The following is a 14601-nucleotide window of genomic DNA, read 5'->3' on the forward strand; positions in this document are numbered from 1 at the left end:
AATCTCCCTATTATTTCCAGAAAACCCTAGTTCAAATGCATGTCCTAGTTGATCTGAAGATCTCTGTCAGACTTAATATCTGGGCTCTGCCTGTCAAGTGAGCTAGTTCATAGTGCCAGACTGAGTCCTGATGGAGTGAGACTCTCCAGTTGGGTGGGGAAGGGCAAAGTAGTAATGAATCTGGGTAGTTGAAGGCAGCAGGAGGCTAGAGGATAGGGGACAGGAAGGGAGGCTAGGGTCTGGGGAAGAGATTGCAGGAGGAGGGTGGATGAAATTCAAAGGAGGAGGATGATTCTCCTTGCAAGCTGCCTATTCTCAGATTTTCTTAATCTGGCCTTAAGGGCAATTCCTTCTTTAAATTAGCCCAAGGACTAAAATTGTATAGTCAAAAGCATATGTGTTTGTGTATGTGTGTGTGTGTGCATGTGTGCATGCATGTGTGCACATGCATGCACATGAGTGTGCCAGCGTGTATGCCAATACATTTCCTTTTAGGGAAAAAATCTAGCTTTCAGCAGATTTTCAAAAGGATGTATGAAATAAGGAGTTCAGAGAAACAAGGAGTTCAAATCAGTATGGTTTGGAATAGTTGGATATAGTTGAGTTGGTCCTTTAAGGAAAGGAAAGGTTTTGATTATAGAAAGACAGAGGGAGAGTGAGTTGAGTAGGCTGGGGGAGGCCCAAGGGCAGAGGTGAAGAAGAAGGAGGGCCAGTGTTGCTTCAGCCATTACTGCTCTTTTAGAGGTGCTGAGTCCTCTTTTTACTGAAGGTTCTGAACACTTGCTAAGCAGGAAACATCGTTCAATAGGAGACTCTATCAACTCCACCCTCTAGTCAAAATTCAACAGTTTTGTTCACTACTGGTTACTTTAGACAGGTATCTGGATCACTCGGTGCCTCTCTTCAAAATATGGTAGAACAGTGGTATTCTTATGCATGTCTCATGAGGAATTGACTGACATTAAGCATGTGAAAACAGTCGGAAAATATAAAATGCCCTGTAAGTTTTCTTCCTTGTAAGCACCATTATCATCATCAGAAGCAGCAGCAGCAGCAACAGTAATTCTACCAAGTTTTCATCACTCAGAATGCCCTGACCCAAAACATCACATGTTGCAGTCAAGTAAGAAATCATCCCTTTCCTTTGCAGGCTGCTCTCTTAAATTGTGGATGGCAATAATCACACGATCTTTCTTCCTTTTAACAGTTTAGTTTCCTAGTTAGTCTTTTCAATACATTCTTTATCTGTAGGCTTGAAGTTGTTCTCATTTTGCCAGTAGGGGCTGAATTTAGGGAAGACTTGCCAATATATTCTGAAAAGTTTTTACGCTTGGTACTCAAATCAAGATGTCCTCAACTGCCTAGAGGCCAGGCCAGGCCAGTTAGAATTCAAGAACACAAATCTTCTTTATGCCTTCTCTGACACTGAAACTTACAAGGCCACCTCTTGGTTGAACTTTGGCTGGTGAGGAGCTGGAGATGCAGGGCTGAAGAATCTTGTGATCAGCAATGAGCTTTTTTCCCGAGACCTGGAGATACAGAGGAAGAAGGTGTAGGTTACTGAACTGTGCGGCTTGAGCTCAAGACGTCTCTTAGAAGCATTTTAGAAAGAAATCTATTAAGAAATAAGTAATTATTGAGTAGCTTTTTTACTTGCCATTTGCCTCATTCTTCAAAATAACAGTTATAGACAAGGCAAGTAATTTAAGGTATCTACTCTTCAGGGATGTCCAAGTCAAAAGAGGTCCTCTGCACTGAGCTGCTGCATCAGTGAGAACATGCTCCTTGATGTTAAAACATTCTAAATGCTTCTCCAAGTGCATGAGAACTGAGCTATGCCTGTGCCTTAGGTACATGGAATACAGGGTGGAGTTGGGCCAACTCTTGGCTTGGATACAATGAAAACCACCTCCAAAAAGACAGGCTTAATTAACTCTTCTTTTCCCACCTTGCTTCCCCTCCTTTCTTCCCAGCAAGATCCTCATAATAACCATCTTTAAGTCTCTATTTCAAGAGAACTGGCACCCCTTCCCTCTTTCCCCATATCCTACAGGCATATGCTTCTCTCTGCTTTTCCAGAGGAGCATGGAAGTCTTGGATGGTCTGGTTCCCTTCTGATCACATGAATGGCCTCCTCTTCCATCCAGCAAGTCACTGGGAAAACTACAGAGACCTCACCTGCCCATGACTAGAACGGGCATTGACCCCACTTAGCCTGATTCTCTCAGACAATACTTACTCTTCTAGAATAGCCACAGTGGAATAAACTCTGCTGTCTTCATCTCTCTAACACACATATAATGTGAACAACTTCTTTCTAGAACCCAATGTCTTTATATTCTTTGGCCGCTCAGATTCTTCCCACTTGTCCTGGCCTCTGCAGACAGCATTATATCAAATGCTTTTCAAATGTTAGTGGAGTGAGGGTGCTTTATCTCCTCAGGGGCATTTGAAAATGAGGGGAGTGTTGGTTTAAATTGTTATAAATGGGACTCACTACTGGCATTTAGTGGGTGGTGGCTAGAGAGAGTAAATGTCTTGTAATACAAAGAAGAGACCCACACAACAAAGAATTGTCTGCCCAAAATTCCATTGTGACTGCTATTGAGAAATATTCCAAGTTCTTCCTTTTCTACCACCCCGTTGCATCACAGTTCATCTATTCTGTGTCCTGTTCCCTCAGCTGTCTATTCTTGGTAAATCTGGTAAATTAATCTAATGCTAAGGTGTTAGGACTGGTGATCATTTATTTTGTTTTCTCCCAAAGAAAATCATTTAAGCAGAAAACTTTCATGCCTCAAAGAAGCGATTCAGTTGGTGGGTATCTCAGGCAAATGGCAGGCTGGGAAGGGAGTGGTTTGGGGGCAGGGAATTCTTCCTTTTGGTGTTGTATTCCTTCCATGTGCAATCCCAGCCCCTCTGTATAGTCCAGAGAAAATTCTGGGCTTCAGACCATTGCCACGAAACACTCCTCCCCTCCCATGGCCAGTGCCTTTATGAGCAGCACAGGAAAGCAAGAAGCTGGAAGGGAGAGAACTGGTGGGTTTCTGTGGACTTCCATGCCCTCCACACTTTCAAAAGGAACCCACAAAAGCAGCTCTGGAGGCTAAAGGCATTTATTAAACTCCAGCTCAGACTCAAACAGAAAGCTGACTGAATTCTTTCAACCCTTCTTGTTTATATTCCAGCTTCTAGTTAGAGAGCAGTGTCACAAAGCTAAGGGGAAAAAATTCTTTTTGGACAAATCTGGTTCCCAGCTGCACGACCTCATGTGAATAGGAACTTGGCACAGTAGGAAAAGAAAGGCTGTTACTGCAGCTGGCAACTGTTGAAGGCATCATGTGGTGAACCCCCTCGGCCTGGGAAGCATCACGCCAATGAATAGCAGCAATTGGCAGGAGAAGGGTTGGGCTGGAGTAGGGGGTAGATTGGCCCCAAGGGGGGAAGATTGCCTGGGAATCATCTTCCTGGCCTAAGGCAGGACTATGAGTGCCATGTTAATGTATTCAGCGGAACTCCAGAGGTCTGGATTCTAGGTCTGACTACAAATTGTGTGACCTTGGGATGATCACTTTCTCCGTTGGGGCGTCAGTGTCCTTTCCTATAATAGAAGAAGATGAATCAGAGGTTGCAAACTGGCAGCCTCTGGGCCCAATTTGGCCAGTGGATGCTTGTTGGTCGGCTAGCCAAGTATTTTTGTTTGTTTCCACAGTTCAAAAGCCTTGTTTGTATTGGCTCTCCAGTTCACCACAGTCCCCACTGTCCTCTCTGATCTTCCCACTCTCCACCAGCCCCTCCCAGCCATTTCCCATATTTCCAATGTTCAGCTGGTTCCTGAAGGCTCCTCAACCTTGGAAACCATGAGCTGAGTGATCTCCAAGGGAGCCTTATAACTAATGTGCTATTATGTCTCCACATGTCAGCTTCTTAACTTCACCAAGGGGCAGGCTGAGGGGATCTTGGGGCAATGTAGGAAAGTCTTCCATGAACACAGCCACAAAGGGCAAGTGGGCAAAAAATTCACAAATACCACTTAAGGGAACACTTGGATGGATATTCTTAAAGCAGACTTGCTACCCCCCATCACCACCCCCAAAGGATATGGCCCGTTGAACATCGGTGGCTTTTCCTGGACCTTAATTGCTTTGATCTCTAAATTGACAATACACTTTCTTTGAAAAGTGTACAAGCCTCACCGGATCATGGGCTGGGCCTTGGCCATTGTTCAGTTTTGATTTTTAAAAGAGTTATTCTTTTGTGGAAAATGGAACCAAATTTCAGTGCTTCCTGTGTGATTAGATAAGTGGTTTCAGGAAAACATTTCATTTTTTTTTTCTTTACAAGGACAGTGTGAGAGCATGGACTTCCCCTAACAGAAAGTCCCTCCATCTATGTGTCTGGCCACCGACTAGCCCTGGGGCCTTTGCTTCTCATACAGCATCCTGAGGACAAGGCCTTCCCCTTTTAGGTCTCCAATTGTTACACCTCCTTACCTCCATTTCTGTCCCTGACACCTTTAGTTTTATTTGTGAGAGGGCAAAATATATTAGGCTACAGAGTGAGGAGCTAGGGTAGAAGGGTTGGTGAAGATCCATTTTGTAGGGAAGCTACAAGTCCAGGGCCTCATGACTTATTTGCTCATTGATTCCTGCCCAACTGTGAGACTTTAACCACGTGGCTTCTTTTCATGTCCCAGTCCTGACCTAAAACACACTCTCTTGGGCCCCTGCTCTCTGCAGAAATAAGGTCCTTTCATCTAGATCCTCTGGGACTTACTGTGGGCCATAGGCAGCACAGATGTATCTCATTGTGATGTCATCAAGCCTCAACATAAAACAGGCTGACCTGCTCCCAGGGAAGCAGCCAGATGTCTAAGTTGTAAAGGGCTTCCTTGATGGACCAGAGGCTGTGTTCCAGGTAAGAGTCCACAGGATCACAAGTAGTTCATTAGAAAGTAAATAAGGCCAGCACTGGCTAGTGAAATGGAAAGCTTACGTGTCAACTCAAATGAGGGTCATAGACCTTTGACAAGTTGAACTTCTTCCCCACCTGCTTGAATACCTTTGGTTAATGCTGGCTTTCAGGTTTGTAACTGGAACAAGACCCCTCTGGGGCAAAAGTTTGTGATTTCAGTAGGTGTGAATGGATGAATTGAGTTATAAATGGCTCATTTAGGGCAGGAAAGAAAGCTAGTTGATGTTAGAGAACTGGAGGAGAGACAGGTTGTTTCCTCCTTAAATATATTCTCTTTGAATTTTCCATCAGAATCTCCTTTCCTGCCTTAGTTAAAAAATATTTTGGCTTTCTACCTGAAGGAGAATACATTTGAATTTATCTAGACAATATCTTTTGGTTTGCTGATTGCCTTCCCTCTTTCATTAGCCTGTTAAATGTAAAGAGCACTGGCCAAGGAATTAGAAGAACTGAGTGCTAGACCCCTCCCAACTGTTGACTTTGTGTGTCTTTTTTTCTCTAACCTCTCTGGGCTTCAGTTTCTTCTGTAAAGTGAGGAGAGTGAATTAAATGAACCATAAGCCTTTTCTAGTAGATTTTATGAAATATTAATTGCCCCTGGACTAGGGCAATACCAGCTTATTGAATGATAAATAAAAAAGAATCACTTGAATTACACACAATTACATGAAACTAACAAAGTGTGTACATAAGAGACTATGTGTATTATGAAGAGACCTCAGGGATCACTTAGTCCAGTGATTCTCAAGTCATTCATATTTCATATTTATGAATTTTGTCATATTTGTATATCACCAGCACTATTAATTATTAATGTTGTCTTCTATATTAACTTGGTTTTTAAAAATCTTAAAAATATCTTAGTTTCACTGTAAACAGTAATATTCGTGGAGTTACAGATTTGATGTGCTAGATATGTCTCTAATACACATTACATTTTTTAAGTTTTCACTTTTTTTTACCACCTAAAATGAACTTATGTGCCTATCCTTGAGGAATACATATCATACTTCAGAGAACATTGCTCTGACTCCTTGTTCCCATGTGGGAACTAAAGGTTGGAGAGATTAAATAACTTTCTTTCGTATTACAAAGCAGGTTGCCACAGAGGCATGACTAGAGGCTGTCTCCCCCGTGTCATAGTCAGAGGCCGAGCTGTGGGTAAAACCCAGGTTATCTTACTCCTAGACCAGGCCTCTTTCCACCACTCCATGCTGCTCCCTCAGTTGCCATTATGATCTAAATATTCATGTCCTATAATAGAGGTGGGACTAGAATCAAGAGCTTTCTTAAATCTAGTAAATAGTAAATAAATCTTTATGGCTTTGGGTGATTCATTTAATTTCTGCGTGCCCTTATTTGTCTAAAAGTAATAAGAATTCCAGTTCTGCCTCCTGCCACATTGGGAGAAGGTAGAAGCTACCATTGACCGAGCACTTCCTAGGCCCTTGACTGGGTTACACTGCTTCATCATTAGACCACCACTATGAGGGCATGGGGTCAGATGGTTTCTCAGGAGCCTCTCTGCTCTGGAATGTTATTCTTCTAACAAACAGGATGAACTCAGTTATCAAAGGATTATGTGTGTTCAAAAGGAGAATGAATAGTCTAACTTTTAGGGAAATGAGATATTCCAGATAGTCTCACTGGGTGAAGTAAACATGAATCAAAATAGTTTGTAAAGTAGGGGAAAAGATGATGGTTTTGGTTTTCCCATCAGGCATTTGTGTCCTATATAATGAGTTTCCTCCAGGTAGACTCATCAGGTGAGCAGCTTGATCTCCTAGCCTAAGCTTAGGAGTTGAATCCTGTCAGCTCCAGTTGCCTTCTGTCTGTAAGACAGGCATACCTCCCTGCCCTGATGGCATCACAGAGCTGCTTTGAATGCACATGAGGTCATGGCTGTGCACAGCTGTGAGAAAGCTAAAGTGGCCCACTGAGCTGAGAAACCTTTGCCACAGGGACCTGTTCCTCACAGGGGACGAAATGCTGCTGCTTATCAAAGAAGGTAGCATCGGAGGGAACTTTTGGGTACCTTATTCCTAGACCCAGACACTCTCCAGTTCTCATTTCTGTCATTTTTTTCTGTCCTAGATTTACTATTCTGAAGGTGGACAAGCTGCAGCCATTGGGCAATTTAAAGGTCGAATTGTAGGCTCCAGTGCTCCAGGTAACGCATCTATCACTATTTCGCATATGCAGCCAGCAGATAGCGGCATCTACGTCTGTGATGTTAACAACCCCCCTGACTTTTTCGGCAAAAACCAGGGCATCCTCAACGTCAGCGTATTAGGTATGGACGATTTTTTCTGCTTTTTCTCTTCTTGGAACAACTTAGGACATTGAATGAGTCAGGGCAGTGAGTTATGGTGCCAGTTAAGTCCCAGGGGTAAATATCTTCCCTGTTCCTTTTATTATCAGGAAAATAGAGATACACCACCAACCTAACCCATAGAGTAACACTGAGAAATCACTCATAAAACATGTCAAAACAGTTGCCAAACCAAAAGGGCTGCCAAAATGACAGCTAGCAATAGGTGACCAAACCTCTGAGATCCCTGTCTCTGAAGGATGCAATGAGAAAGATGGGACAACAGAGTCCCACTAAGTGATCGCTAGCAGCTCTTTCAGAGGGAAGCTCCAACTAGAGCCAGTCCTAGGTGGGGGAGACAACTGTCAACTTGTTATACCTCTCTTAAGCTAACCACAGTTCCCACCATTAAATCATTCTTTTGAATAAAGGCAGAAGGGTCCCTTTCTAAAATGTTCATGCTGTTTGGGAAAAGGACCACATGTTAAGCCATAGTTGAGAATTAATTTATTTATAGACAAATATTCATTATGTGACATTGGGCAAGTCATATATGCTCTTCAAATGAATTTGTTGAGTGCCTACTGTATGCCAGGAGCCATGAGGTTTAACAGAGATGGAGGCATGGTTTCTGCCTTTGGGGAGTTCACAGTGTTTGGTGATTTCTAGGGCTCCTTCAAGTCTCTGAGAGGACAGTGGGAGTTTTGCTCCTGTCTTTAGGCCTACCAGGTCCTTTCTGCAGGCCTTCAGAAGTACTGAAGTACTGAAGAGAGGAATGAAAGGGCTGTCAACCCTCACCGACTAACCATTGAGCTAAGGGCTTTCCCACTTCTAAGTAACCCCAAATGGAGTTAATCTAGTCATTGCTGCTCTTGAGCTGTGTATATCCATCACAGGAAAGGAGGAACTAGGTCAAACCAGTGATCTGATAACTGAGTAGCTTGGAAAAGCCACAGTTGGTAACAAGGTGCACACCTAGGAGAACGGTCCATAACTGTCTAAGCTTGCTGACATGATGCCAGATGCCACATGATGCCAGAAAGGAACCAACTATTTACTGTGAGGTTTGCTACTGTATCTAACCACCTGGAAAAGAGGGAAAGGTAATCAAGAGCTGATTTTTAGGAGCAGGGTACCTCCATCATGTTTTTATTTTGCTGAGCCCTGTGCTAGGCTTTGGGGTACAGGAGACGACAAGAGAAGTATACACAAGCCCTTTCCCAGGAGAGTTGATGTTCCAGTTTGGAAGACTAGCCATATACACAGGAACTAAATGGTTTGGAATAGATGCTAGCACATCAGGCTGGGAGTCAGCAGAGTTCCAGCTCTTACTCTGTTACTCAGTGGCCTCAGGCAAGGAAGGCTACGATTCTCTGGCCATTTTGAGATGGGGTTATAATTCCTGCCCTGTCTTTATTACAGGGTTTGTTATGAGAATCAAATGATATACTAGAGATTCAGTGTTCAAAGAATTTGAGGGGTTAGTCCTCTAATGATTTTCTGTTGCCCCCTGGCTCTAGGTTTTCCTTCTTACCAGAAACAACCTAAAGAAGCCAAACCTCTTTTTCTCTGAGCTTGGAAATAGCCCTGAGATAAAGTTAGACAAGGTGGTTAATATTCTTAAAGTTTAGAGAATCCCTAATCAACTTCCTTAAGAAGTTGAGGGCCATTTCTTCTCTGAGTTGTTCTTCCCGTGAGTCTTTGGGTCAGTTGTTCCTGCAATGACTGTGTCATGACTTTTCTTTAAGCCTCCAGTATCCAGGCAAGGTAACAGACGGAAGGCTCTGTAGATTTCTTTGCTTGGAACTCTCAAAATCCCATATTTATTAATTAGGCTAAGAACAAAGATGTTCTACAAATTTATGCTTTTTGGAAATTTTGAGACTGATAATTTTCTCTAAAAATTGCAGAGGCTGTTTGCAGTTCTCAAATTCCATTACATATGAGTGCCTGTTCTACTTTCTCTGACTGAGGGGTGGGACATGGTGGGGGCAGGTGGGTAAGGGAGGCCATTTGTGGGGAGAGGTATTGATTATTTCCTTATGTATTGTTCTTTCTAGCAATGTGTTTTTCAGAGACATTTCATTACCCAGTGGTAGACATAGATTCCCATGCATTCACTCATTCGTACATAAATTCATTTGACAAACCCTGAACACATTCCAGTTACTGTGGTAGGCAGTGGAGATGGAAAGATGTAAAAGATAGGCTCCCAGCCCTCCAAAAGTTCAAAGTCTAGTCGGGGAGACAGATACGAAACATAAAAGCTTACTGTGGAGGGAGGAAAGGAGAGGTGGGAGATCACAGGGGAAAGGGCATAAAAGCTGTTCAGGAGGAACTGGAGAAGGCTTCCTGGAGAAAGTGACCTCTGCATCAGGTGTTAAAGGATGTGCAAGAGCATGTCAGCAGAAGAGGGGCTGAGGTGGCAGGGCACGATTTAGGTGAAGGAAACAGCACTGAGCAAAGGCCCAGGTGATTTGGATGACCATTCATTAGAGAGACTTCCATTAGTTATGACAGCCTTGGAAAATTAATCTCTGAAAAATACCCAGCAGAAGTTTGAATAATTATTTTGTATGCATTTGGAATGAGCATCATCTTCCATCTGCAATTTTGCACCTAAATAGAAAATGATGAATTTAGAGGTTTGAGAACACGCTGAAGCATTTTCATTTGTTTTCTGAGGTGAGCCTTTTCCTCCCACCCCAATTCTGTTGAAAGCAATAAAGCTAAATGGTAGATCAATGGCTTTGCCAGTAAAACATCCAACTTCTACTGGGGACTTTAACTGGATGAAATGTCAATGCAATCCTGAATCAGTAGTTTTAGAAAATATACGGGTTTGGGATGGGGTTCAAAGTGATTCGCTAAGTGTTTAGTTAATAAAAAATAAAAGGAGAAAAATGTGTTCAGCCAAAAAATATGCCTATTTGGGTTTGATTCTGGGCTCAAGAAATGATTGCAAGTCATTCTAGGTTTTTGTCCATCATTTTAGTTCAAGTCTTGGGGTCTGACTTTGTGATGAAACACTTCCATTTAATTTTCTGTTCAAATTGTTCTATTCCACTGTAAAAGCTACAAAATGTTTTTTAAAAGGCAGTATCTAAACCTAGTGATAGTAGCACTGGGTTTCTAGTTAAATAATCCAGTTTATTTAGGGTAGGCAAATCCAAGGAGTCATTTCCATCTGAGAAAGTAGAGAATAATATAAGTGGGGAATATAAGGCAGAGAGAATAAAGAGCTAAATAGAAAAGTACCTCTTTTAATTAAAGGACACCTGTTTACCTCCTACACTGTTGGTGGGAATGTAGTTTGGTGCAGCCATTATGGAAAACAGTATGGAAAATTTTTAAAAACTAAAAATAGACCCATCCTATGATCTAGCAATCCCATTCCTGGGCATATATCTGCAGGGAACCTTAATTCAAAAAGACACATGCACCCCAATGTTCATAGCAGCACTATATATAATAGCCAAGACATAGAAGCAACCTAAATGTCGATCAACAGATGACTGGATAAAAAAGTTGTGGTATATTTATACAATGGAATACTACTCAGCCACAAAAATGATAAAATAATGCCATTTGCTGCAACATGGATGGACTGGAAGATTGTCATTCTAAGTGAAGTAAGCCAGAAAAAGAAAGAAAAATACCATATGATATCATTTATATGTGGAATCTAAAAAAAAAGACACAAATGAACTTATTTACAAAACAGAAACAGACTCACAGACATAAAAGACAAACTTATGGTTACCAAGGGGGAAAGCAGGGAGAGAGGGATAAATTAGGAGTTTGGATTTGCAGATACTAACTACTATTTGTAAAATAGGTAACAAGTTTATACTGTATAGCACAGACAACTATATTCAATATCTCATGGTAACCTACAGTGAAAAAGGATATGAAACTGAATATATGTATATGTATGACTGAAGCATTATGCTGTACACTAGAAATTGACACAACATTGTAAACTGGCTATACTTCAATAAAAAAAGACACCTGTTTAAAAGAAGGGATAGTGCAACAAGACATTTGGATTAAGAAGATGTGATTAATACACACACACACACAAACACACAGAATGGAATATTATTCAGCCATAAAAAAGAATGAAATATATCCATTTACAGCTATGTGGATGGACCTAGAGGATGTTATGCTTAGTGAAATAAGTCCAATAGAGAAAGACAAATACTGTCATAATCACTTCTATGTGGATTCTAAAAAAAAACAAATGAATTTATATACAAAACAGAAACAGACTCACAGATATAGAAAACAAGCTTGTGGTTACCAAAGGGGAGAGGGAAGAAGGGAGGGATAAATTAGGGGAATGGAATTGACAGATACAAACTACTGTGTATAAAATAGATAAGCAATAAGGATGCACTGTAAAGCGCAGGGAATTAAATTCATTATCTTGTAATAACCTATAATGGAGTATAATCTGCAAAAATACTGAATCACTATGCTGTTCACTCGAAACTAACAATATTACAAATCAACTATACTTCAATTTAAAAAAGAAGGGATGGTGAAATGTTTCAAAGAACTATAGCTATATTTGTCTGTTTCCCACTTATGTGTACAGTGGGTTAGATTCTGAGATTCAAAGAGTAACGTCAGTCACAGGTATAAAATGTGGCAATAAGAGTTACTACTGCTTGTAGCCAACAGCAATTCCATGTGCTCTTAACTGCTGCCTCCCAAGTAAGAGCTGGAGAGCCAGGCAGTCCAGAGTATTTAAGGTCTAACTAGCTTGAGTTAGAGAATCTATGTCTTTGCAGTGTTTATATCCAAATTAAGATAAGGAAAGTGAGTTGAAAAGTATCGATTCAGATCTTTATCTGTATGTCAGACTGACATTAGAATAAGCTGAGAGCAGTAAGATGAGTGAGGGAGGAGAGTCAGAGTCTCAGCTTCCCACAGCACTTCTCCATTGAGGGCTTGCATAAGCAGCTGAAACTCAGTACATCCCAAACTGACCTCATCATCGCCCCTTCCTCCTCCTCACTCCTTCCCTGAAAACCTGCTCCTCCCCCTGTATTCTTTATCTCAAGGGAGGGCAAAATCATGTACCCAGCTGTCCAAATCAGAAACCTAGACCTCTTCCTCAGGCCACATATCCAGTTGGCCATTAAGTCCTTTTGACTTCTTAATACCTCTTGAATCTGTCTCCTCCTCTCCCTTGGCTCATGCACCCCTGGAGTCAGAGCAATCCATGTAAAACGTTAGAATTATCATCGTCCCTCCCTTACTTAAATTCTTTCTGTAGTCCTCTTGCTCTCAGTATGAAATACATGAAACACGAAGCCCTCCACAAGCTCTGGCCTCCACCACTCCCTAGCCTTATCTCTTACCAGTCCCCCAGCCCCACTCCAGAACTGTGTCAGAGGTACTTTTAAATTTCTGGTGCCTAGTCCAGTGCTGGGCATGCAGAAGACACTCAAGTAAATGCTTGTGGCTTGAAGGATGAATCAAGATTTCAGTGCTCTGTACCACACCCCTCCCCCCAAAATAAGCTTGCCCTCCTGATGAGGGACCCAGGCAAAATCAAACCCTCCAACCATTTTGTGTCACCCTCAGAAGAATAATGCCAAAAAATGACTCACAAAGGAAAAGAAAAATATGGCATTAATAAAACAATTTTTAAAAAAGAATGTCACCAGTTATCTCAAAATATTTAAGGGTTCTGTTTTCCTTTAAAACTGCACTTCCGAAGTATAAACTGTGTTCCTGGTTTTTAATGTTTGCTTACATTTGGCTGTTTTAATAAAGGCATATTTTAAGACACAATGTGGAAATTCATGGTTATGAATCTAGGGAGGAGGCGAATGGAAGGGACGCTATTAGAATCTTAAAGGCCTGGTGATGGGAATGTCTTTGTACCTGAAGTGCTCTACTCCCACCTGGTGGTACAACTATAAAACTGTCAAAATAACTTTTTAAAGATTAAAAAGAAAAAGCATAGATATTCTACAAAATGAAAGTGAGAAAGTGGCTAAAATTGGTACAGAGTGCCATTCATCAGGCAGGATTTTTTACTCTTTGTCATTGCCTTACAGTCAAACCTTCTAAGCCCTTTTGCAGCGTTCAAGGAGTACCAGAAACTGGCCATCCTGTATCTCTTTCTTGCCTCTCGGTGCTTGGAACACCTTCCCCTGTGTACTACTGGTATAAAGTTGAAGGAAGCGACATCGTCCCAGTGAAAGAAAGCTTCAGTAAGTATAGCCCTCTGCTGCCCCTGGTAAGGCCTGGTGTGTGGGGTTGACTGACAGCATGTGTGTGTGGCTGGCTGCTTGTCATAGAGCTCAATTTTCTATTTTTCTGGGAGGAGAAAATAAAAAGAACGTCAGTCTTTCGACAAGATGATTGTCCTCTGGTCTTCTCCCCAGCTTGTAGAACTCAAGACCATTTTGTCTCAGAGGTGGCGGGTTGGAGAGAATAGGCATGGTCCCAGATGAGCTCCCTTTGGAATAGTCTTGAGGGGTCTGGTTGGACCCTGGACATAGCAAGAAAGGGAGGCTATTGTGAGGAAGTGGGTGGGTATTGAATGGTCTGCTACATTCACATGATCTATACCCACATAACAGATTTCAAAACTCTATTTCCTGGTTTTGACAGACCCAGCCACCGGGATTTTGTTTATTGGAAATCTGACTAATTTTGAACAAGGTTATTACCAGTGCACTGCTATCAACATCCTTGGCAATAGTTCCTGTGAAATTGATCTGACTTCTTCACGTGAGTTGATTGTATAAATTTAACAGTTTCTCCTTAGGTCAAGTATCTTGGGCCTGCCAACTGAGTAAATTAATTAGGATCCTTGGTTAGTCCTTCCTGCCTTTCTGGAGATTCTGGTGCTTTATTTACAGGTTGATATGATAAATGACCATCCTAATATCTAATGCTTACACAATACTTAATATATGCTACTGACTACTTTAAATTGTCTACAAAAATTATTTTGTTTAACCCCCACAAGATCTCTAGAAAGTAAAACAACAGTCTTATTGACAGTACCGGGCTAAACTTTGTGATGCTTTTGGTAAATCCAGGTGAAGCTATAGCAGTCTGTGTCAAACATGGAGCTCACAAACTTTCCTAAGTAATTTGTTAAAATCTGCCTCTAATAATAATAGTAATGATGACATTGCATCTATAGTCACAGTAGCTAATATTTTGGAGCACAAAATATATGCCAGACGCTTGGCTGGGTGCTATGAGCATTATCTCATTCAGTCCTACAATCACCCTGTCTAGGAGGCAAAAGATAATATTAAGCCTCATTTTACTGGAAAGGA

General features: G+C 41.6%; 1 protein-coding gene across 1 annotated transcript in view; it reads left to right on the top strand.

Annotated features, from left to right (window-relative positions):
- VSIG1 (V-set and immunoglobulin domain containing 1) overlaps positions 1-14601 on the top strand; it is a 31200-nt gene that overhangs the window by 11558 nt on the left and 5041 nt on the right. Inside the window, exons 3-5 of the mRNA XM_031445556.2 lie at positions 7069-7267; positions 13363-13518; positions 13922-14041. Of these exons, the coding sequence (XP_031301416.2) occupies positions 7069-7267; positions 13363-13518; positions 13922-14041 (475 nt within the window). The remainder of the gene's footprint in view (positions 1-7068; positions 7268-13362; positions 13519-13921; positions 14042-14601) is intronic.

This window comes from Camelus dromedarius, chromosome X (assembly GCF_036321535.1).
Source record: "Camelus dromedarius isolate mCamDro1 chromosome X, mCamDro1.pat, whole genome shotgun sequence".
In the NCBI taxonomy this organism is placed as follows: Eukaryota; Metazoa; Chordata; class Mammalia; order Artiodactyla; family Camelidae; genus Camelus; species Camelus dromedarius.